The sequence below is a fragment of the Condylura cristata genome, unplaced genomic scaffold (genome assembly GCF_000260355.1).
Source record: "Condylura cristata isolate star-nosed mole 26May11 unplaced genomic scaffold, ConCri1.0 scaffold00010, whole genome shotgun sequence".
Lineage (NCBI taxonomy): Eukaryota > Metazoa > Chordata > Mammalia > Eulipotyphla > Talpidae > Condylura > Condylura cristata.
In genome coordinates this window covers 58,681,891-58,707,249 of record NW_004567111.1, presented here as the reverse complement: position 1 = coordinate 58,707,249, position 25,359 = coordinate 58,681,891, and the positions used below count along the sequence as shown (strand labels likewise).

General features: G+C 42.9%; 1 protein-coding gene across 2 annotated transcripts; it reads left to right on the top strand.

The window, feature by feature from the left end:
* The first annotated feature begins 698 nt into the window (after positions 1-698).
* Positions 699-25,164, top strand: ATP12A (ATPase, H+/K+ transporting, nongastric, alpha polypeptide). Of its 2 annotated transcripts, none has more exons than XM_004680272.2 (22): positions 699-827; positions 4,499-4,558; positions 5,936-6,139; positions 6,870-6,983; positions 10,400-10,534; positions 10,651-10,768; positions 11,014-11,282; positions 12,542-12,740; positions 12,906-13,015; positions 13,418-13,552; positions 15,612-15,804; positions 17,671-17,846; positions 18,810-18,946; positions 21,087-21,237; positions 21,710-21,878; positions 21,971-22,125; positions 23,284-23,407; positions 23,572-23,717; positions 24,169-24,302; positions 24,437-24,538; positions 24,921-25,012; positions 25,096-25,164. In XM_004680272.2, exons 1-22 carry the CDS (start codon positions 714-716, stop codon positions 25,122-25,124), a joined length of 3,066 nt encoding a protein of 1,021 aa, XP_004680329.1. In that variant the 5' UTR covers positions 699-713; the 3' UTR covers positions 25,125-25,164. The 2 variants fall into 2 exon arrangements, with proteins under 2 accessions (XP_004680329.1, XP_012578634.1); XM_012723180.1 differs by having other exon boundaries at positions 714-827; positions 10,651-10,772; positions 10,982-11,282.
* The last annotated feature ends 195 nt before the right edge of the window (positions 25,165-25,359 follow it).

Sequence of the window (25,359 nt, the reverse complement as noted above, 5' to 3'; positions counted from 1 at the left end):
CCCGCGCCCTGACAGCCCCACGGAGGACCAAAGGAAACAGGGAGACACTTTTTTTTTCCCCAGCGCGGTCCAGCTGATGCTAGTCTCCGATCTCTTACTGGCTGCAGGGCGCCCGCAGTGGGAGTTCATGGCTGGCTAGGTCTCTGCGTGACCGGGTGGCTGTATGGCTAGGTAGCTGAGTGGACTGCAGACCCTCGTCCAAATGCATGGGAAAGGATTCGTGATTCCTAAACCTGCTAGAATTTGGAGTTTGGCACAAGACTGGGACTTCCGAGAATGTGTTTTAGTGTATGAAGTCCACCTGCACTAAAATGAGTTCAGTGTGCATCCCCTGTCCAGGAAGTGGGGCACACCTCTGCTGTGCCCTGTGGGGGACAAGATACCAGTGAGACCCTGGGGTCCTGGGAGGGAGCTTGTCTCAAATTACGGGACATAAATTTCCATCTTCCCCAATGTTACCCTCAAGAGACATCTGCAGGCTTGTGCCTACCCAATCCTTTGACAGAAGAGGGAAGGGCTGGAAGTTGCTCAGGGAAGGTGGGAGGGAACCTAACTCCAGTCCTGTGCCTTCCTCTCTCAAAACAGGGAAGGAAAGAGAGGCCTGCAGCTCTCTACTTCTCTGCAGAAAACCCATCTTGACCAATATTGCACCTCTGCTTCTGTTTCAGAAAACACTAGAAATTTACTCTGTGGAGATCAATGGAAATAAAGCCATGGAGAATGCAGACAAAGGGGATGGCAAGGAGAAGTACAGGGGCCTGAAGAACAACTGTCGGGAACTCGGAAAGAATCACTCAAAAGAAGAACTCAAGAAAGAATTAGATCTGGTCAGTCCATTTAGTCTTTACACAATAGACAGACTTCCCTTCCCTGAGAGCTTGCCCTTCTAACCTACCGCCTACAAAAGGAAAATCAGTCTTAACTATTTGAACACCCCTGGAGATTTGTTTCCTTGTCTTTTGTTTTGGTTTCTTCAAAAAAAAAAGTGTGATAACATCTGCTCAGAGGTCAGTTCTCTGCAGCATGCTTAGTTCTGGTTGTAGGCGCTTCCAGGTAGAACTCAGGGAAGAATCTGTTCCAGTCCCCACTGGCATGGCCCAGACCTAGCTCCTTCCTGGTGCTTCAGACATACAAGAAACCACTTTGCCAGTTTTTAGCTGACTGGGTAAACCATTTGAGCCAGAGCTACCCCAAAGGAGAACCTTGATCACTAAATATTGCTGGGCATATATGCTCTGGGAACTAATAGTTTCATGGTGAGAATATTGGATTTGTACTCAGGACCCAGCTCAGTTGAAGCTCTCCTTCAAAGACTGATCTGTCACTTGGAGCAAATGATCTGTCTTCAATGAAGTGCCATTTTCTTCATGTAAAATGGGAAATAAGCAATGCATGGGTCTGTGCAGGCAAAGAATGAGATAAGGAGAGTACTTTGTAGTTGACAGTACCTTTTGAAAGCACACTGTAATTATGATTAAGGCAGAAACTTGGTGAGGAGACTGCCCAGGGGACAGGCAGTCTTTCTTTAGTCAAATGTGACAAGTTAATCTCAGGACTGCAAAAGAGTACTTCCATACTAAACTGCAGGTTTTGCTGAATTGTCGTATTAGTTCATCGGAGACTTTAAAATTCTGATATTGGTTGAGCAGAAGCTAAAAGTGTGAGCTCCTTTGACCTAGAGACCACACATGAATATTATTAAATATTCAGGAATTTGACAATCTATTTGACTTCCTGTTAATAGGTTAACATTGGCTATGGTGAGAGATAGCAAATGCTATAAGTCAGCAAATAAAAGCTTTTCCTTTTCTTCTGGAGAGCAGATTCAAGTTCTGAAAGCACCTCTAAGCATTTGCCCATGTATATTCTGATAGACTTTTAAGAACAGCCCGGAAATTGAACTGACCTGAATCAATCCCAGTTTGACTGAAGTTGTGTCTCCTATTTTGAAAAATAGGGAAAATCGTCCCTATCTCTTAGGGTTAGGAAGGTTAAATGAGGTGAAGTAGGAAAAAGACTTAGCAAGCAACACACAACAGCCAGCCTTATCTCTTATCGTTATCATTTAGCATCAAAGAAGACACATGTAGATTTCCAGAAATGCTACTTATAACATGACTATCTATCCATTATCAATGCCTGTATAAATGAAGAGATTCGCCCTTCTTTAAAGATGGAAACTTCTAATTAACTTCCAAGTATTAGCCTAAGTTTCCCTACTAAGAGAGGAACATCTTTCTTTCTCTCTTTTCCCCTAACGTTCTCACAATTTCTGATAGTGCACTTGGGTACTCCTGCATCCAGACCTGTCCGGCAGAATGTAACTTTGAGGATAATTAAAGTACCTCTAGCTTCGGAATAAAGAAAGGGCTGATGCTAAAGATTCCTGTGCTATTCCAGCGCTGGCCAGCAGAGTACGCTCCAGAGCCCCTGGCGCCTCTGCCCTTCCTCCATGCACTATAAAACCGGGAATAAGAGCGGGAAAGGCATTCTGTCTGACAGTACAGGCCCGGGAAAGTCTGATGTCAGTTCACGCGAAGATGGCAATAATCATCTGTGGTTTGTATCTGCCCAGAACTAAGACTGCTGTATACAAAACTGTGTCCTAACTATTTAAATCCCCAGAAATATCATAGCTAGTTTGTAATGGTACAATCATAAATATGCAAAACAGCCTCTGGCCAAGAAAGGGACCAAAAAAATTGTGTTTGAAAAATCTAATCTCTTAATGCAACATGTGGCTATTTTATATATAGTTAAGAAAAGACATGTACAAAGCACAGTGTAAAAAAATCTCAATTTCTGAGATTAAAGAATTTCAGAGCTTAAAGAATCCTGTATAGAATAAGGTAAATAAGCATTTCCCTGGATTTTCTGCATAGGAAGAGGCTTCTTGTCCTTTATCCCAGTGGCTGTGAAAGGGAGAAGAGATGAGGATTTAACAATGCCTGGAGATGTGTTTCCAGTTACCCTTACTCCTGGGAGAGTGCTAGTGGGCCTATCTAATGGCTGGAAGCCCCATAACAAAGAGTTATTGGCCAAAATAATAATGCCACTCTACATTTAAAAAAAAAAAAAGATTTATTTATTTATTCATACAGAACTAGGGTATAGGCCAGAGATGCGGAGGGTGAGGGGGTTCACCAGAGACAGAGTGGGGAGCAGAACAGGCAGATCTAAGAAGTACACTACTGAGGGGAGCAGCGGGTGGTCAGGAGAGGTCTGCCTCACCATGTGGATCTCCTCCTCTCCTCGGGGCAGGAAGGAAGTGGCTTTAGCTTCTTAGTGCTGCGCTTTAACCCACTGTGCCACCAGGAAGGGCTGCCATTCTACTTTCATGATTCTGTAGCAAAACCAGTGAATGTGGTCACATTGGTGTGTATTTGGCAGGTTTTCAACCTTCAGAGCTTCTTTAACCAGTGAGCTGCTTTGCCCCCTGTACTAGAATGAGGGCAGGCCTGCTTCTCTCTGAGGTCACCCACCCAATAGGGCTACATGTCAGAAAATTTGTCAAAACATGAGAAATGACTTTACTGTGGTTTTGCTTCTCACCCACCATGCATTCCAGAATTCATTTTGAGCTAGAAATGTTAACGTAGTGATGTCGTTTTTTAAGAGTCTGGGGCCCTTGGATTCACACTGGGAAAGGCTTCACCAGAGCTCCCCTTTCAGCGTCACGTGGCAAAATCCTCCACAAGACATTGACTCAGTTATATTTAAAGAGTAAGTTTATTAGAAAGAGACAGGAGAGGGAAAGGCATTTAAATAGGCACAAGAGGGCAAGAAGAGCTGCCCCTTTATGGGTGTAGCATTTGGTTTTATCCTCTTCTTCAGGAAGGGAGGGGCACATCCTTGCTAGCAGTCAGTTGCTGATTTAAGTATTTATCTTAAATGAACTTCATCTCCATATCCTTATCTTTTACCTTTTTGGGTCTGAGCTTCAGAGGTCACCCCCAACTGTCTGTCATCTGCTAGAACTTCCCACTGACATCCCAGCATCCAGGCTTTGGTGCCTGAGGACCTTGATTTTTATGGCTGTGTCAAGGATCTTGATTTTTTATGGCTGTGTTAATTGCTACACTAGCCCCTTCTACCCATCCCCCTTGTGTAAATCCATGTTGTGGTGCCTCCCGCTGCATTCCTTCCTCCACCAGTAGCAACTACCTAGACAGCATGTGTGCTTGGGTTTGCATGAGGTGGAGGTGAGACTGAGTAAAAATGTCCATAAGAACTACAGAAAGCTACTCTATGCAGCACATGACAAGTTAAATCTGAACTTCTCAGGGATAGCCAGAAATCCCCTGGTGTGTAATCTAAAAAGTCTTTCCTGCAACAAGACTTTCTTCCCTCCCTGCAACAACACCAGGCCCAATGGGGTCTTTCTTCTCCCTCTCCTGGCCCCCTTCCCCAAACTTTCTCCCTCACTGCCACTCTCCACTTAACAGCCTGTCCAGTCTTTAAATGACTGAATTCACTCAGTTCTTTTTATGGATTTCAGGATGATCACAAACTCAGCAGCAAGGAATTGGAAAAGAAATACAGTACAAACATTGTTATGGTAAGTTTGGGAAAACTCTTATTTACATAGAGAAGCAGGCTGTGTGCTCAGAGATGTGAAAAAGTTGATGTGCCTTCAGCACCTCAGAAACAACATTAACCTGTAGCAGCTGTCATCCACAAGCACTAACTTGTCTCAACCAAGGCCCCAAAGAAGCCCCTGGGCTAAGCAACTGCTTTAGTGAATAATTATTTCACCGTGAAAGAAGAAAAACTCTGGTGTCCCCAGAAGTGTTCAGATGCTTCCTGATTACCATGACTAAAGGTATAATGGACTATCAAAGAATGAAAAACCAGGCCTAAAAAGCAAGGTTGTGTAACAACCATGTATCACCTTCCTTAGGAAGGAGGGACTCCACTGTGTGCTCTCACTTCTCAAACCTTGCCTCCAGGGAAGTGGTTGCTTCTTCCTGTGAATTCAAATGCAAACTAAATTTCAAAAGTGTTGGTGTCTTGACCTCAGGAGATGCCCATACATCTTTCAAATCAGCAAAAATATCTACTATTTGTGTTACATACTGAGTTAGTCATGAGAGGGAAAAGAATAACCTCCTGTCTTCAGAAGTGACAGTTCTGAAGGGAGGTGCCGCATAACCAAGTGCCATAGCATCTTCTCTGTTGGGGAACAAGAGATGTAAACTGTGCACTGAGAAAGCAATGAATTCTGACAGGGATTTGACAAAATTGCTTTTTCCAAAGGCAGTTCTGGTGTATGGAAGTACCTAGAAGAATGGGGCAATGTTCTGAGACTGTGAAACAGAACAGCAGCTGTAAGATAGTGTTACCGAAGGCCGGTCTCAGTTTTCCTCAGCCAGTAAAAGGAAACAGAGTTTGAGGAAAAGGAAAGTGGTTTTATTTGTCGACAAATGAGGAGGGCAGCAGCCTCATGTCCGAAAGCCCACCGTCCTGCTCTTTGGCAAGGTTACAGGGCTATTTATACAATGTTCAAGGAAGAAAAGGGGAGGTGGGCGAGTGTCCGCAAAAGGGAGGGAGTAAAAGTTAGTGCTGAAATGGAGAACAGTGGGCACCAGCCTTTATTTACACAAAGACAAACAAAAATGGGGAATCAGCAAGAGTAATGGGGAGGTGGCAGGGGGCAGCACAGGGAGGAAGAGAAGTTGGTGTCAGCAAGCTTTCTCACCATTTGCTTTTGTTTGGGATTCCTTTCCTTGAACCTAAACCTGTCAAGGAAGAGGAATTGCAAGGAAAACAAACTCACAATCAATTAAGAGCTCTGGGAAAACCAATTCTGTCATAAATTTGTCAAAGAAGGCAAATCCACAAATTCAAATCTGAGAGCCCATTTACTGTACCAGTAGGTAGGGGAATTTTTCAGTAAAAAAACTGATGGGCTTTGCCTTAATGAACTCTTTCTCAGGGTCTCTCTGGCGCTCAAGCTGCTGAGCGTCTAGCTAAAGATGGGCCCAACGTCCTCACACCACCCAAGAAAACCTCAGAGATGGTCAAGTTCATGAAGCAAATGATGGGGGGCTTCTCCATCCTTCTGTGGATAGGTGCCATCCTGTGTTGGATCGCCTTTGGGATTCAGTACTCTGAAGACCCATCTACATCCTTCGACAATGTAAGACCCTGGGGTCTGTTTCTTGGATTTGCTGAAATTGTGATGGGATCAATAGACCGTAAACTGTGACCCTTAGTGGGCAATGCCAGGGCTCAGTGTAGGAATCTGCTACTGAACATTACTATGGAGCTTGACAAGAGCAGTGATCATCCCAATTGTAAAAAAAAAAAAAAGTATCTCACTGCTGTCTTACAAGTAGTGTAAACATACATTTTTAAAAGAAAGAGAGAGACACTCGGTTGTTTCCATCTGTTGTTGATGGAAACAACAAAATAGACATAGAAGCATTTGGGGGCTTTCTCCTCAAAGGCTTTTCTCTTGCTTTATCATGGAGAGCCTCTCTGCCCACTGAGAACCAAATTCTCAAAGCCAAATCAGCTGACTTGACATTAAGAGATTACGGCAAATTGGGAAGCCATGTTCTGTGCTTACCAGAGGACCACACCCCAGCAGGAGGACCACAGGGATGGGACAGGGAAAGGGTGGGATGAGTGATGATGGGAGATAGAAGCTTGGATGAAGAAGTTGTCCTAAAACTGGATTTGGGGGATTCCCATGCATCTGTGTAACATATGTGACATTGATTTTTTTTTACTTTCAATGATTGGATGTGGAATTTGCAAATTCCACCAGGACACAGTTCTATCACTCTTTAATTTTTATGGCTCCATCATTGGTGTGACTCTTTCCTAATGCCTGTTTTTCTGATCCCACCTCTCCTCCTTACTAGCTGTACTTGGGAGCTGTACTGGTCCTGGTTGTTATTTTAACAGGGATCTTTGCATACTACCAAGAGGCAAAAAGCACCAACATTATGGCCAGCTTCAGCAAGATGATTCCACAAGTGAGTAGTCCACTCCCTCTGGTCTCTGTGACTTCAGGTGAAGAAGTCGCTGTGTGAATTCATGTAGGAAGGAAGACAGAAACAAGGGTCTAATCTCTACACTGCCTGCCCTTGCTTCCCGAGAAGTCAGGGGCAAGTGACCTTATCTCGCTCCTCTGCATCTTCTCACAGAAAATTGAGATGATCAACAAGTGAAGATTGAGAAACATGCTTAGTTTAGAAACATGCAAAGTGGAAGAAGTGTTGTTCCGTAACACCTCTCACTGGGAGCTTGGCAGAAGTGATTCAGGAGGTTCTGGGGAATAAACTAAAAGTTTAAGAAGGGCGATCACTGGTACCAAAAGCCCAAATGCCAATTCTTATCTGTAACATTTTTGCTTTCCTTAGGTTCTGAGGTTCCTTATTAGTGCCCCCAAATGTTCTCAGAGGGAAAGGGGTAGGGGATCTGCTTTCCTCTTTCCCCAGGAGCCTTGTTGTGTGTCCTCCAGGAAGATCAGGCACCCTTTCAGCAAGGTGGCCAATACGCACAGTCCCTACCATTGAGTTGCCAGCTGGAGGGGGCGAAAGGAGGCCTCCTTGTGTGTTGAGATATAGGAGATCATCCTCCTCCTCCAACCTGAGCAAGATTGGTCCAACTCTCCCTGAAGACTGAACCCCCAGCTAGGAATGCTTATCCTTCATCAGCCCCTTCCAGTCAGTCCTGGGCTCTCATTTTTTCTATATGCCCCAAGCAGTATTTTCTTTTTTTTTTTTTAAATATAAGTGTTTAATAATATATGTATGTGTAATATATCACATCACATGAAGGCAAATTTCTTAAAACAAAAGATACATAATATGAAATTTTCTTAAATGAAATATGCCTCTACATTACTGATAAAGTATGTAATAATGCAATTATTAATTATATTTGGATATATATTTGTATTACTAGTATTGGTTACACAAAATAATTTTTATATCCTAGGTTTCACTTATATAGTATATTCAACAAGAATATATCATTTCTAATAATTATAATTTCACATTTCATTTATTTACTGTGAAATGAGCTATATTTGTTTGCTAATTAGTAAAGAATAACTTCAGTATGCATTATTACAATATGTCTTTATGCTAATATATTGGGAATAATAAAGAAGCATAAAGGTGAATTTTAAGTCATGTCTAAATTTAGATGTATACCAGTTACTTAGCTGGTATACAAAATAAGAAGTACTTTCTAAAGGGAAGTCTAGCTGACATATCTCAAAAGTTCTAATAATCATAAAATTGTTGCATCATCTGTGGAACCAAATGTTTTCTTTTTTTTTTTAATTTTATAATAGTTTGTTTTTACATGTTTTTGTGGATTTTTCCATCTCAGTTGCAATCCCCTTGGGTTTCTCATTACCAAATCACCCATGTGCCATCACCAAAGTCCAGTATATTTCCCTCCCCTCACTATTTTTGATCCCACTCCCCACAAAATGTCCTGGCATATAGCTGTTCATCATTATCATTATTTTCTCGCCTGTTCTGTTATATTCCTGCTATGAGAGAAAGCATCCGGTATTTTCCCTTTTCTTTCTGGCTTATTTCACTAAGCATGATCTTTTCCAGCTCCATCCATGTTGCTGCAAAAGACATGTGTTTCTTTTTTTTGGTTGCTGAGTAATATTCCATTGTGTAATGTACCACATCTTTTTAATCCATTCATCCATTTTTGGGCATTTGGGCTGTTTACATGTCTTTCCAATTGTGAATAAAGGAGTAATAAACATGGGGTGTCGAAGACCAGCTCCAACTTTTGAGGTGTCTGGAGGCAACACAGGCAGAACCCTAAGATGGGAAGGCATCGGCATGCGGAGATTCGAAGAGGGGGAGAGGAGCGGGTGCGAGGAAGACACGGGAGTTGGAGTTGGGTGCAAATCTTCCTGCTCTGCCTTCAGCAGAGGTTTATTTTATACATTTCTAGTAGGCAGGGGGATGGCATTAGCATACGAAAGGGGTTGAGATCACAATCACCTTTTTTCTAAGAATGGTCTGGGGTCATTTGACCTTTACTTGAGATTATAACATTCTAAAATCAAGGTTAAAGAACAGATACATAGGTGCTCAAAGTTTAAGACTAATATTACTATAGTGAAGATAGATAAGAATAAAGTCCTTTAATCCTTATCTATTATTTGATGGTTTTTTCTACCTGAGACATCTTGGGAGGCAGGAAGAGCAAATTTCTTGCTAATCAAGTTTCGGAAAAGTTCTTTGAAGAAACTTGCTAAAAGGTTTTAAGTAAGTTTCCTACTTTGAGGAAACTGGCTAAAAGGTTTTAAGTAAGTTTCCTTGAGGTCTAGACAGTAGAAAGCATAATTTGCTCTGAATAGGAGACATAGGTGAATTTCCTTATCTAAAGACTAGATAGTAGAATCCTGAAAGACTAGCCAGAAAGACTTTTGTGGATTGCTTTGAAGTGTAGCAGGTAAAAAACTTGACTAGCTCTAAAACAGGCAACCTGGATGAATTTCCATATCTAAAGCCAGACAGTAGGAAGTTTGAGTAATTCTGTAGAAGCTGAATAGGAGGCTAGGTGAGATAGTAGAATAAGATTTGAGTTTTCCTCCATCAGGCAGTGAGAGACTTTGCAGAAACAGCTCTTTTGCTTTTATTGATTAGCCAGTTGTTAAGTCACTTTTGACTTCAGAGGAATTTCTCACCCTGGTGCAGTGCTTGCTTGTTAGGGCAGGCAGGCCTTTTGCAGCTGAGGCAATCCAATTGTAGGCTGAAAGTTGCTCAGAGTATTTTGATATTACGATCATACAAAAAAGGGAGGTCATAACATAAGTTAGCATGGAAAGTCTGATCTTTTAGAGCTTTTCCCGAGCTACCCGGAATCTGTCAGACGATAGCCGTCGCATAGCTTGTGTCAATGGGGGTGCAGGTATCTTTTTGAATCAGTATTTTTGTGTCTTTTGGGTAGATACCTAGGAGAGGGATTGCTGGGTCGTAGGGAAGCTCCATGTTTAGCAGTTTGAGGAACCTCCAGTTTTCCATAGTGTCATACTAGTTTGCATTCCCACCAGGAGTGCAGGAGAGTTCCTTTTTCTCCACATCCTCACCAACATTTGTTGTTGCTAGTTGTTTAAAGCTGTGCCATTCTCACTGGGGCGAGGTGGTATCTCATTGTGGTTTTAATTTGCATCTCCCTTATTACAAGTGATGTTGAACATTTTTTCATATGCCAAGCAGTATTTTCTACTTCAAAAACATTTCTCTGAGCTCTATCTCCAGAAAAAACAGTTACTGGGGTCTTTGGGCCCTGAGTAAGAATGTTTGATTACACTTTTTGCCATGTGGCCTCTGTGAACTGTGGGGCCCCCATTCTTGCTGTTTGGCATCATCCTGGAACTGATTCATTCTCATATTTTCTTTACCAGCAAGCTCTGGTCATCCGAGATTCAGAGAAGAAGACCATCCCAGCAGAACAGCTGGTGGTGGGAGACATAGTAGAGATAAAAGGAGGGGACCGGATCCCAGCTGACATCAGGCTACTGTCTGCTCAAGGGTGTAAGGTGAGGGTCTCAAGGTTCCCCCAATGTGCTCATACTCCTGTGTGTCTCCCAATCTCAGTGCTTTGGGGCACAGACTACAGGAACTGATCCTAAACTGTTCCCAATATTCCCTCAAGGTGGATAACTCCTCTCTCACTGGGGAATCTGAGCCCCAATCCCGCTGCTGTGAGTTCACCCACGAAAGTCCTTTGGAGACCAAGAACATTGGCTTCTATTCCACAACCTGTCTGGAAGGTGAGTCTGGCTGCTGCCAGAGCCTGTGCCCATCCAGGTCACTTCACCCTCGGCTTTGTGGCCTGTGGCTTTGTGTCTTTGCAGCTCACAGAGACATCCCAGAGCTTCTCAAAGTACAAACATGTAACTAATGCTTGGCTTTTAATGTAATGTGTTGATGATCATGTTACCACCCAAGAAAGGATGGCAAGCAGCTGTTGTCCTCTGACTGAGGACCTGGAAGAACTTGTCTTCTTCTCCTGCAGGTACTGCAACTGGCATGGTCATCAACACGGGTGACCATACCATCATTGGTCAGATCGCTTCCCTCGCTTCTGGTGTTGGAAACGAGAAGACACCTATTGCCATCGAGATTGAGCACTTTGTCCATATTGTGGCAGGAGTGGCTGTTGCCATTGGTGTCCTTTTTTTCATCATCGCGGTGTCCATGAAGTATCGGGTCCTGCAATCCATCATCTTTCTTGTTGGCATCATCGTAGCCAATGTGCCCGAGGGCCTTCTGGCCACTGTCACTGTGAGTCAGACTACTTGGTGGCCTTTTCCCCAATCCTATTCACACAATCCATCCTACTCCATCAGGTGAGCTCCCCCACAGTGCATCCTTCCTTCTCCAGAGCCACAGGACCTCTCCATCTCAAACAGCCCTGGAATTTTCCAAGTGAACTGTTTCTTAAGGGGATAAAAAGAATTGTGACCTTGTTAACACTTGAGTGCATTATTCTTGAAAGCTTTCATTTTAGTTTTCAGGAATACTATCTGTAAGGAATGAATGTGGCTGAGAACCTTAGATAGATTCTACCCTCCATTCCAGGTTTTCTAAAAGTCTGATGCCTTTCTCACATTTCCACATTCTGAAAATAAAAAAAAGAAAACTAACTTCTGTAGCACTTTATACAATTGAGGGACTTAGGACATAGTTCACCTCCCTCCCCCTCCCTCTCTCAGATTCCTGAAAGAATCCCTCCTACTCTTTTCTGCAAAGCAATTAACTCTTCTCTGATCTGACCCCCTAAATTCACCTTTTTGACCTCCCTTTGAAGAACCCATCAGAATCATCCTGAAACATAAGGCCCCCACCCCATCTCTCCTATGGGGCTTGGCCGTGGGGAAAGAGAGTTCATGTTTGCGTTACATGTAAAGGGTCCAGTGATCATCAGCCTGCTGTGCCCTGTGCAGAGGGAAAAGAAGTCTTTGACTCCAGTAGACAGTCATCTGAAGAACTTAGGGCCAAAAAAATGCTTTAGGATCTTGGGGGGTTTGTGGCTTTTTTTTTTTCTTTTTCTTCTTTTTTAATTTTTATAATAGCTTATTTTTACATCATTTTGTGCCTTTTCCCATCTCAGTTGTAATCCCCCTGGGCTCTGAGGTTTTAAAAGACAGAATTCATAATCTTTAAGTACAAGTACAAATACCTCTTGATTCCCCAAGAGCAGCAAATTGGAACAGGTTCTTTGGCACATGCTGTGAGTGACAGGAGTTAGCAACCCTAGTTCCCTTTACAGTTACCTAGTGTCTTTGCCCCCCAGAAGTCCTCAGGATCATGTTCACCAAGAGGTAAAACTTTACAAAGAAAAGTTCCTGGTGCTTAATACAAAAGGGTGGTGGCCCGTTGCACTTTATAGTAGCTTCTCAATTGCTGAATCAGTTTAGTAAAACTTCTGTGACGGCACTTCTATCTGACATTAGATCCACTCCCCAGAAAATCTGTGAACTTGAGTTCCCAGTGATTATTCTTCCCATAGCTCTCTCACTCACTCTCTCCCTGCTGTTCAGGTCACTCTGTCACTGACAGCAAAACGGATGGCCAAGAAGAATTGCCTGGTGAAGAACCTGGAGGCAGTGGAGACCCTGGGCTCCACCTCCATCATTTGCTCAGACAAGACTGGCACTCTGACCCAGAATAGGATGACCGTGGCCCATCTGTGGTTTGATAATCAGATCTTTATGGCTGACACCAGTGAGGACCATTCAAGTGAGTGTTTTGGAATATGTCCACTAACTTAAGCCAGGGACAGGAGCAGAGGGGACTGAACTCAACATGCCTCATGGATCTGTATCTCAGTATCTGTTGATGGCTGGCTGCTTCCTTGAGAACAGACCCTGCCCCCAAAGCTCCACTGGCCTTCTTTTTTTCCAGATCAAATCTTTGATCAAAGCTCTGGAACCTGGACATCCTTATCAAAGATCATAACGTTGTGTAACCGAGCTGAATTCAAGTCAGGACAGGAGAGTGTCCCCATCATGAAGGTAAAGCTTCTACATCTTGGGGCTCACTCATGGCTACTTGAAGGTCATGTTTTCTGCTCTTATTTGTGCTTGATTTAATCTCTACAACCTAATAAGAGTAAGAAAGAATGAGACTGATGATAAGACCTGAAGAAAATTCTCTTCACTCTTCTCAGCTTTGACAGATCACTAATTCACTGTTTTTACAGATCTGATACATAGCTGCATTTTTATGAAACCTCATCTCTCCTAGTTTGAATTTTTATGAATTTGCCTAATCCAGTGGGCAGTGCCATTAAATTTAACATTTTTACTATGGTTACAGCCTTTCCCCAGTTGCATTATAGTTTCCCTCTCTGAATACATTGTGAGCTTAGACAGGAGATGTATTGGGTCCCAGAAAATATTTCCTTTGATTTACAGAAAGTTGTGGTTGGAGATGCCTCAGAAACTGCTCTCTTGAAATTCTCAGAGGTCATTTTGGGAGATGTGATGGAAATTAGGAAACGGAATCGCAAAGTAGCTGAGATCCCTTTTAACTCAACCAACAAATTTCAGGTGAGTGTTTTCTCACAACTAACCTGTTATCACTAAAAACACACTTCTTATCTGCATTTCTCTTGGTTGATATATATTTTTGAATGACACTCAACTCAAAAAATAGCAGTCAGGGCCAGAGTCTGGGATTCTGGTAAACCCAGAGCAGATTTCCTTTGCTGGGTCCTTTCTTCACCTGAAACAGGGAGAGAAAAAGAGAAAGGCAGGCTCATGTCAGGGCTACAATCTTTCTCTCTCACACACACCAGCCTCTCCCACTCCCATTGGTAACATTTGCACAAGTGAGAGGACAGGTGTACTACAAGGATAAGTGACAGGTGGGGAGTTGAGAGAACTGATATTTCCTGCCCCCTCAGTTTGTCAGGTACTTTCTGCTTTAGTCCTTACAATGAGACTGTGATTTTAGAAGGAATCCATCTCAATAAATAGGTGAGAAAACAGGCCATTAGAAGGTGTAGACATGATCAGAATCACAACAGGCATCTTAGTGGTACAAGGATTTTCACACATCTGTGTGACTCCCAAGTCTATATTTTCTCCACCACAAAACAGAGGCCAAGCAGTTTATTTCAGGCTCTTTGAGGAAAGCTTACCCTGTGAAGATAGTTAGCTGTCTCTTGATGAACAGCCCATGTGCAGTGACAAGGCTCTCCTTCCCACCCACTCAAAAAAGCTGGCTAACTCCCATCTTTCCTCATTCCTGGGTGACCAATGATAAGACATTTTCATTTTCCTCACATTAAGACAAATAACAGTGGAGCCCAAAGAATGGTTTCCCCAAAGTTCTGAGGCTGAGAGTGAGGCGTGAGGCCTCCCTATTCAGCCTTTACATGACAGTCAAGTCTATAAAACACACTGTGCAAAAGTTCCTGGTGGCTGCCCACATGTTTTGTTTGGATGAAATTGAGAAAAGAATTATTTCTGTTAACATCTATGTGGCTAAAAGACCAATAAAGAATCATAGTTAGACAACTAACAAAAATATGGGGTGTAAAATATGAAAGCTAGGAAACCAGATCTCTTGTTCCACATACGTGGAAATAGTATGAGTAACAATTCTAAAATGATAATTAATGGGAGGTTTTTGTTTTGATTTACCAAGCTAAACCAAATACATAATTTGGGTTGAGGTGGTTTGATTAGTTACTTTTGAATGTCTTCATTTGACTGTAAAGTGTTTACCTTCTACTTTTTTTTTTATTATATTCATATTCATCTCTGATATCCCAAAGTCTAAGAACTGCTTATTTAAAATTAACTGATAGACCCCCAGGTACTAGAATTTTTCTTTGTAGATTACTCATTCTCTCCCCCAGTCCAACTTTCTGAAATTCCCTTTTCAGCCTTAGAAGAGTACTTGATATATAAAAAAGGCTACATAAGAGTCAGCCTCTGAGAGTTAGTAATTTTATTATTGTCTTATGCTTCTCACATTTTCCCCAGTTTTCACTAAAGTGAAAAAGTTAAGGGTATTAATGTTCAACTTATGATATCTATTCCTTAGATGCCCTTCCAGGCTTTCCTTGAGTTGTCCAGTGCCTCACACCCTCCCATTTCTTCCTGCCTAGACAGTCAGTCAGACCCCATAAGGTGAATCAGATGAAGAGACACAGGCAGTCCTGTTGCCCTCATGCTCCCTGAGTTCAGAATCACTTGGTTCTAAAAAATTACTGCTCAAAATAGTGAGGGACAGCATGGAGGCAACATGCACATTGCAGCCCCTGACCCCAGGAGTACCAGAGATTACAGTCAGGGGATGGGATTTCAGAGGTTGATAGCCGCATCCCATCTGACTGCATACAGCAATCAGTCTCTATGTGAAAAGTGATTTCCACTTAGTGTAAACTCAAACTGCGATCAAGTGTCACTCTGCTTATTCCTTGACCACAAAATATAAAGTCTAGAACTCACCTGTGGAAAGCACTCTGCTTCATGCTTCATGGACATATAGCCCAGTGTCATGTCATTAATCGAAAGATCTGACTATCCCAGATATTTATGGTGAAGATGGTGTCACTTTGTGGCAGGCTATAGTGATCTGTTCACCACCTCCCTCCAGCTCTCCATCCATGAAACTGACGACCCCAATGACCAGCGCTTCCTCCTAGTGATGAAAGGGGCCCCCGAGCGGATTTTAGAAAAGTGCAGCACCATTATGATCAATGGCCAAGAGCAGCCTCTGGACAGGAACACCACTGAGGCCTTCCATACAGCCTACATGGAGCTAGGGGGCCTCGGGGAGCGCGTGCTGGGTAAGTCCTTGCAATAGACTCTCACGGATCATCATCAGGGAGTTCAGTGATGGCTCAGGACACAACTGAGACAGCTTCTGTCTAGTAGAGTAGCTGTGACATCCATATGTATCATAAAAAATAAGGTATACACTGTGTCAAACACATCAGAGATGCTATGTGACATCACCAGGGGTCAGGCCACTTCCTTATAAGGAAAATTGGGGAAGATTTTATCAGGGAAGGTGCTTCCTTGTGAATTGGGCCTTGAATGACAGTATTTGAAGGGAAGTGGGAAGTAGTCACAGTGTCAGAAACCACATAGGCCAAGTTCAGATGTGGAAGAACATGGGCATTCATGTGCCTGATCTGAGAGCCAGTCTGTGAGTAGTGGCGCAGGTAGATGAAGTGACAATTGTGGAAACAGTGCTGAAAACACAGATAGGAAGTCAGGATATGGAGTGCTTATATGGGTGAGAAGCTGTCATGTCACTCTGCAGTTACTGAGAAGCTACTAAAGTAAGCAGTGTTTTCTAAAGGGTAATAATTCTCAGCAGCAACCTGAAAGTAGAGTCCTGAGTCTCAGCAATCCTCTTTCCCCTGCCTCATTCAGGGGAAAGAGGATTGAAGTTTGATCTAAGGCACCGAAGACATGAAAGATGATCAGATAAAGGAGATTCTATGGAGGCTGGATTGGTAGGACTTATCAACAATATTAAAAGGGAAAAGTAAATTTTAAAAAAAAAGAAGAAGAAGCTATCCACTTCATTATTAAGGGAAAGTGCTACCAGCAGCTGAGACGGGGATTGCAGAGGTGGAAGTAGCCTAAGAGATACACTGACAATGCCAAGAACCTGGTAGTGGTGACTTAAAATATGACAGGACAAACCTTGTCATTACAATTATGGGTTGACAATCCTGCACCTCAGAAAACCAGAAGGGTGAATTCAGGTAACAGAAGGTCATGGTTTATGATAAGGCTCATTTAACATTATGAAAGTTCTTGCCAATAGAACTGAAATCCGTAAAGTGTTTCTAGAGGATATTCAAGTTTTTAAAGCAGATAAGAGAGATAAATGATAATGATAATGCTCTTAATAAGCTTTAAATGACCTGTAAGTTTATGGACTCAATGCAAGATTGATCACCATCTACTAGAGCCATCTAGGAATTGAGATTCTAATTTGGCTCTCCAAATCATTAGTTGCTGAAACGTATAAAACCATAGACCATGCTAATTATAATTTGATATAAAAACAAATGAGAAAGTCACGTGATCACAAAAGTCCCACCACACACTGTGATTGCTTTTCCCTCAGCCTGTGAGGGCAGGTATCTTCTGAGAGATGAAGGTCCTTCTCCATTCCTGCAGCCATACTCTCACACTTACCTTGATTTAGAAGTTTACTTCTGTGCCATACCTCATCTTCCAGGGTCTTGCCTCATTTTGCATTAGTAGCACATATGATAATTCCTCTTGTTTCTGCCTTCCCACATCCAGCCCTCCCTTCTTTCCCTGGACAATATCTAATGCCTGTCTCAATAATCATCTTGCATGTGACCTTTTTGGGGAAGTCTTTCCTGATCACCAGGTACTTAAACATATCTCTACCTGTAATCCTCACTGTGCTGGGGCATCTCCAGAAATGAAGACTGCCCACTCTTTAAATGTAATAGAGAACTTGATGGTCACAAAAGACATGGTTTTGGGAGAAAATATGTCTTCCTTAACAATAACAATCATTATTAAAATGAAGAAATTAAGTAGTTCTGTGATATTCTAAAGTATTGGCAAAATAGTGGACTGAATATTTGAAAGTGACCCTCCTTTTCTTCTGTTCCCTCTTACCCAATTTTGATTGGCTCTCAAATTCATCCCCACTCTAGGTTTTTGCCATCGCTACCTACCAGCAGATGAGTTTCCAGAAACTTATTCATTTGATGTAGATAACATGAATTTTCCTACTTCCAACCTCTGTTTTGTGGGACTCATGTCACTGATTGATCCCCCACGGTCCACAGTACCTGATGCAGTCACTAAGTGCCGGAGTGCAGGAATTAAGGTGGGACTTACTTTTCTCATTTAAGAAATCCTCCTTTTATGTTGTGTCGTAAAGATGTTTGTTACAGGAGATCTCCTATGACAAATATTTAGAACTCTTCAAGTAAATATCATAATTCCTTTTCTCAACTCTATTTTTACTAGAGTAGGATTTCAATAACTATCCCATACAAACAGCATGATTCTGTCTGTGTGGAATTACTATCAGAGTAACTGGAAGAGTTCTTTTCTTGTACCATGAACTGACGTGTCTTGCCCTAGACTATGATAGTAAAAATATTTAGTGCTTGGGCCCTCCCTGGTGGTGCCACTGGTTAAAAGCACAGCACTAAGGAGCTAAAGCCCCTTCAGCATGAGTTCGATCCCCACCCTGGAGGTGATCCACATGGTACGGCAGACCTCTCCTGACTCACCCACTGCTCCCCTCAGCAGTGTACTTCATTAGATCTGCCTGTTATGCTCCCCACTCTGTCTCTGGTGAATCCTTTTACCACCCCTGCACCTCTGGCCTGTACTCCAGTTCCATATGCATAAATAAATATATCTCTTAAAAAAATTTAGTGATTGATCTTGAGAGCCAATATTCATAATCCATTTGTCTTTTTGACAATGTCCAAATATAATTTCCATTACAGTTTAATGTGAAGACTGCTGAAGCAGCAGGAGACTGTCCCAAGTAGAATTCTATCAGCCCCTTCTCAAAATACAGCAACAACAAAGGGCAAGGGCTCTTTTAATGTCAGAGAAGGAAATGTAAGAAACTTAGGACCAAAGGGATACCCAATGGGATCACAGTATCCTTCAAAAATGATTGTACCTTTGATATAAGAATCATGAACTGCCCATAAGGTAATCAATTATTGATCACATTCTCACAGATCAGAAGAAGCAGTACTGATTGGCCTTGCCCTCACCAGCGAGGTTCCTTTTTGTCTGGATGCCTTTTTCATTATGTGTCCTCTAGGTTATTATGGTCACAGGTGATCATCCAATAACAGCCAAAGCCATTGCCAAGAGTGTAGGTATCATTTCAGCCAACAGCGAGACAGTGGAAGACATTGCAAAACGTCTCAACATTGCTGTGGAGCAAGTTAACAAGCGGTAAGCCCTCAATTTCTTATCCATTGCCCGTGATGGCCCTAAAAAGCTGTGCTATTTGGAGCAAATTCTCTTTATGCCACACCTCACTCAGAGTGATGCTATACTGATTCATTCTGTAATTCATATATCTATTCATTCACTCAGAAACTCAATGCCAGACACTGTATCACTACCACAACTACCTTTCATATATTCCTTGTACAGAAGTTCAAAGCCCAGATTAGAGCTGAAAACTTAAGTGCCCAATTTAGAGTAAGAAAAGTTGGAATGAAACTGCTTCCAATTAATTCAGCTTGTGTGATCAGAAATATTAAGAACCCTTTGGGTTTTGTGTTTATACAGCCCTAGTGCCTATTTTGTGTATTGTCTATTCAGTGGACTTCATGATGTCAAGCTAGAAACATACTCTTCTTTTATATGTGATAGTAAATAAAATAGTAACTTCCTAAGGGAAGACATGGTATTTCCTGTGTCCCCTAGTTCTTTTCATCATATTCATCCTTTAATCTAGTCATCTATCCACTTATTCATGTCTTACTTTCAGCAATTAATTGTTGAGTGCCCAGTATGCCTCAGGCACTGTGAGAGATGCAGAACTCTGGTAGGAATGGACTAAGCACCAGCTTCCCCCTTTTGGGGCATGGCGGGGGTAGAGTGGGGCCTTCCATTTAGCCAGACAGCCAAAAATAAAGAATTGTGATGTGATAAGTACAGTCAAGTGATGCACAATGTATGAAGGACCTAGCTCTGGCTGGAGAGGAACCTGACTATTGTTATTTTAAATGAGTACAAGATGCCGTAGTATTAATTTGAAAATAAATGTCATTGGTTTCATTAAACTCTCATGTGTGTGGAGTAAGAAGAAGAGCACAAAGAACCTCTTCTCAGTTACCCCAGTTTATATCCTTTAGAGATACAAAGATGTCAGATGATAAATTATAACTTACAGAAAATTAAGGCAGATAAAACAACCACCCAGTCACTGCCTCTGGGAAGAAGAACAATAACTGGACTCCTAAGAATTTTGCAGCATTCCTTTGTACAAATAACATTCATCTGTACAAATGGATTTGGATCATTTGTTTCCTTATCTTGATTTCAAAATATTAGAACTATACATTTTTATGCCAATAACCACACTAAACTGGAGAGCAGGTTCTAAACTAGGTTCTTTTATGAATGTTTTCAGTTAACTTATTTTTCAGTTCTAGCTTCCTGATTGTGTAGTAATTGTACTTCTGCAGTTGGGGCAGTAGGAAGAGAGGGCCAGGAACCATCCTGTCCACCTTACCTTACTTTTATATTTTCTACCAGAACATTAGGAAGACCTGCAGTTTATCAAGTGCTAGAACTACAACACTTAATGCAAGAGTTTTTGAAAAACGACCTAAAGTAAAATCCCAAAACTGAAAAAAAAAAATATGTGTAAAGGAAAACAGGCACATAGTATTTGATACTTAGAGTGCGTACACTGAGATTTTAGACTGAAATATTGAAGCCAGAGGTGTCCATTTCTGGCAAGGGAAGCAAGGTATGTGTAGGGCTTGGGAGGGGGCATCATGGAGGGCACAGAGCAGAGGAGTCTGGTGGCCTGGAGGGAACCAAAGGAGGCAAGCACAGCTATATTGAGCATAGTGCAATCCTTCCAGATGACTGTAGCAGACACAGCACAATAGATCTGCATAATCAATAGCCTTGAGAGCACTATTCTTAGAGTTAGCAGATAATGGTTTTCCTCAAAGTAGACCTCCATAAATGTGTCTTAACTCCTAGCATAATTTTCTGTAAATTAGAAAATAGAAAAAAAAATGTTACCTGTGTGTTTTGGCATAAGCTGAATTCTAGTACCCAAAACATAAACAGACTTTTTTTAACCCTTCTTTTACTTGTGAAGTAAAATATCACCCAGAAAGTATCTGGAATGAGAATATTGCTTTACTCATTCCTATTGTTATGTGATGGCAGGGAAAGACCTTAACTTTTACCCTCAGTTTATGGCTCTCAGATCATCCTTAGTATCCCTAATCCTGCCACCAACTAGGGTTTGAGTATCAAGAACATTGGGTTCCACCCTGGCCAGAAAGTATTTCAACCTGAGTTCCAGCCTTTGGTCTCACCTAGGTCACTCTGGCCTTTCTAGGGATGCCAAAGCTGCAGTAGTAACTGGTATGGAGCTGAAGGACATGAGCCCAGAGCAGCTAGATGATCTCCTGACCAACTATTCGGAGATTGTCTTTGCCCGGACATCACCCCAGCAGAAGCTAATCATTGTGGAGGGCTGTCAGAGACAGGTGGGTGCAAACCATTTCTAGCAGAAGGCAGGTCAGAGGTTAGGTTGGTACTGGGGCTGGTCACCTTTGAAATGTATCCAGAGGCTGCTCACTGCTATCCCTATTGCTTCACATTACCAACCTCAGGGGATGTTTCTACCCTCCTCTGATAGCCTGCACAATCCCTGGAGGGTTTTCTGACAGTGAGGCAGTTGGTACTGCAAGGGGTGTGGGGACAGGAAAATTCAAAGATTTAAGATATCAAGCCAAAAGTGTAAAAACAAGGTACGAGATACCCATGTTTACCCACATATGTGGGTTTTAGTTATGGGAACGTGTCTGGTTTAAAGTTACTTGTTTTCCCTTCTGGGACTTCTAGTCTTTTTTTCTCCTCCCATAAGGGCCTTGATTTGGCTGGTCATTCCCCAGCCAAATCTTTAGTTCCCCTGGACCCTGCTTACTCTACTCCCCTTTACTCACTGTGTCACCATAGGATGCCGTTGTTGCTGTGACAGGAGATGGAGTGAACGACTCGCCAGCTCTGAAGAAGGCAGATATAGGGATTGCCATGGGCATAGCAGGCTCAGATGCAGCCAAAAATGCAGCCGACATGGTTTTGCTGGATGACAACTTCGCATCCATTGTCACAGGGGTAGAAGAAGGTAGGTGACAGTAACGGTGGCCTCACCCAGGACTGGGATCACCTGGAACAAGAAAGAAAAAAATCTTGTAAGAAAAAAATCTCTTTGCCTAGGTCGCCTGATCTTTGACAACCTAAAGAAAACTATCGCATACACCCTGACCAAGAATACCGCCGAACTGTGCCCCTTCCTGATCTACATTATGGCTGGGCTGCCCTTGCCCATTGGCACCATCACCACCCTGTGTATTGACTTGGGCACGGACATAGTAAGTAGCAGGATCTGTTAACCACCTCAGTAATGTAAACTTCTGAGTCATTACCTTCCAGGGCCAGGAGCAGGACCAAATTAGTACCTCTCAGACTTTGATGGAGAGCCCTAAAGTTCTGCATTTCTAACTAGCAATTATGTGACAGCAATTCTGCTGGGTCACCCTCTACTCTTTGGACCACAGGACTAAAGATATGTCAAATGTCTGGCTCTTAAAACATGACTCTCCATCTAAGAGTTTTTTTAAAACAGGAGTTACCTTCCAAAAAAACATAGGATATTAGTCCCACATCTCCATTGGTCTATGCTCTCCAACAATGCCCTTGTGTGCTGAGTGTCCCATAGCTCAAATCATAATAGCTGCCCCTATTAAGTGAAAGAATCTGTGATCTCGAATCCCCTCATTTGAACACAGTCAGAAGTTACAATTCATGAACACACAGTGCAAGCACTGAATGACACTAAATCCACCTAAATCTCCCTTGTCCGGTGTGTATCCATTAAGGAAACCTCTGTAACACTCATCACATGGCTTTGGATTGCACCAGGGAACAAACTTAGTTCACAGGGAGAGAAGTTTCAACCTGGACTGGTAACTCTGTGCTCCCCTTTGATGCATTAGGCAGTGAGCCCCACATCTCAGGCAGACTCATCCTCTGGTTTATGAGAATCTGACATCCCTAAGGTTGGCAGTCACATCATTTCCAGGCCCTTTTGATGCACTCATTTTCTCTCGCTAGTGAGGCCTTAGCATCCCCTGAACACTCATGCGAAATGGAGATTCTCTGGCATTAGCCTCAGACCTTGGGGATCAGAAAGCCTACAGCTTGGTTTAGTGCCCTCCAGGTGGGGACCTATGAGAGAAACACTGTGGTTCTGTGGTGTGCCTGAGGGGAGAAGTTCTAAGAGGTTTCCCGTATGGGACAAGAGTCTTCAGAATAGGAGGTTTAGAACTAAGCACATGGTGGTGACAAGACAAGTTGCCTTTAAAGCTGGGTGTTCTCTAGTTCTCTGCATACAAGGCACCTCCATTGCCAGTACCCTGGGTGCTGCTGCCCCAGCCCACCACCACTCCATCCCCAGCCTGCCCACTTGTTGCTATCACACCACATAGTGTTGTGTGCAGGGTGAACTTCCCAGGTTCTCTCCTCCTCAGATTCCTTCCATTGCCTTGGCTTATGAGAAGGCAGAAAGTGACATCATGAATAGGAAGCCTCGCCACAAGAAAAAAGACAGACTGGTGAACCAGCAGCTTGTCACATACGCCTACTTGCACATTGGTATGATGGGGTCATTTCCATGTGACACACAAGGAACCACAAAAGCCCATTCCTGTCACACTCAGCACTGCTTCCTTGTGGGGTTTGGGAGATGGAGGAACCCAGAAAGCAAGCCCATTCTGAAGCCATTGTGAAGCTCGACCCTCGTCTCTTTTACTTCTCAGGTCTGATGCAGGCCCTGGGAGCCTTTGTGGTATATTTCACTGTGTATGCGCAGGAGGGCTTCCGCCCCAGTACCCTCCTAAACCTGCGGGTGAAGTGGGAAGATGACACCGTGAATGACTTGGAAGACAGCTATGGGCAGGAATGGGTGAGGGGGCTCTGCCATCACATCCCTGCCTTTCCCTTTCTGTCACTGCCTTGTCAGGGTGATGCTGAACTCTTCCCTCTGGAGACCTTCATGAGACAGGGAAGGGGAGCATTGTTTAGTGAAGAAGACCCAGAAATCCTAGATTACATTGGTTTGACCTTTGCCAGGGTGCAGGCTCCTCTCTCAAGTTAGATACTTAGGCTATTTTTCACTCTAACTTTGGACATCATGGAAAAGTATCCAGTTCAACATTGCCCACTGCTCAATCAAATCAATTAAATTATCACCCAAATCCTACACTGGTTAAAAGGAAAAATGTTTCTTTCCAAAGACAAGAGGGTGATCATTTCTCAGCCATAGTAAGGTGGGGTGAAAGTGAAACTTTACAGAAGTGCATGAGAACTTCCCTGAAGTCCCTATTCACAACCCTGCTTTCTTTGTCTATTGACAGACCAGGCATCAGAGGCGATACTTGGAATGGACAAGCTACACGGCTTTCTTTGTTGCCATCATGGTCCAGCAAATAGCTGATCTGATCATCAGGAAAACCCGAAGGAATTCCATTTTACAGCAGGGCCTCTTCAGGTACTACCCATATCTGTCCCGAGGGCTCGACCACCAGCATGATAGGGCTACAACGAATGAGGCACTCACTCTGTTGAGCAAGGATCCTTGGGCCCTGGGAATTAAGAATCTGTTTGCTTTGTTGTGTCTTGTAGAAATAAAGTCATCTGGGTGGGAATTGCCTCACAGGTCATCATTGCATTAATCCTCTCCTATGGCTTGGGAAGCATCAAGGCCCTGAATTTCACTATGATCAGGTGAGTTCCACCTCAACAGTGGGGGAAAAGAACCACCCCCTTTCTGAGATGAAGCAGGATTCTGGCAGTTCTTTCCCTCAAGTCTTTCAAGAGAGAAAACAAAATACTTTCCAATGTAAGTCAAAGGCTTAAACCTGCTTTCCAGGAGAGGAAATGGGCTTTCGAAACCTCACCATCCCTTCTCTACCCTCATCTAATGCTACTGATAGCCTTCACATTCCAGGTTCAATAAGGAGCTTTCCAGTTTTGTTTTTTGTGACCTAATGAATTTGTTGTTCTCTCCAGTGAGACAGAGAACGTGAAAGAGAAATCCCCTCCCCAGTGGCAGTGACCAGGTCCTCCCTGTGTCTTCACTGAGTCTCATGTCCCTTTTTGGTTCCAGGCCTCAGTATTGGTTTGTGGCTGTGCCACACGCCATCCTGATTTGGGTGTATGATGAGATGCGAAAACTTTTGATCAGAAGGTACCCAGGCAGTAAGTAACATTGTGATTTTGAGATGCTGGGTCTCTACTTCAACAACTTCTCCCATTTCTAACACCCTTTTCTGCCTCTGCAGGCTGGTGGGACAAGAACATGTATACTTAAGACCACCTGACTTCTTCACCCTCCCAGCTGCACATTGGGGATGTTCTCGATCCTCTGTCCACCAGCCAGGAGATAGCTTCAGTAGGGACATCACCAGAATACAAGCAAGAGAACTGTCTGAAAGATGCTTAATAATGTTTTATATTTAAGGCAGAAATTTGACTGTTTTCTATATGATTTCATCTCCATACCCATATTTCAAAACATGTGAATGTCAAGGTAATGGTGTAGGAAA

Excerpts from the sequence above, each read along its gene's own strand:
- ATP12A (XM_012723180.1), top strand. The coding sequence starts at position 714 with ATGGAGAATGCAGACAAAGGGGATGGCAAGGAGAAGTACAGGGGCCTG. Across the intron at positions 22,126-23,283 it reads TTGACTTGGGCACGGACATA|ATTCCTTCCATTGCCTTGGC; the intron begins GTAAGTAGCAGG and ends TCTCCTCCTCAG. Across the intron at positions 23,718-24,168 it reads ACAGCTATGGGCAGGAATGG|ACCAGGCATCAGAGGCGATA; the intron begins GTGAGGGGGCTC and ends GTCTATTGACAG.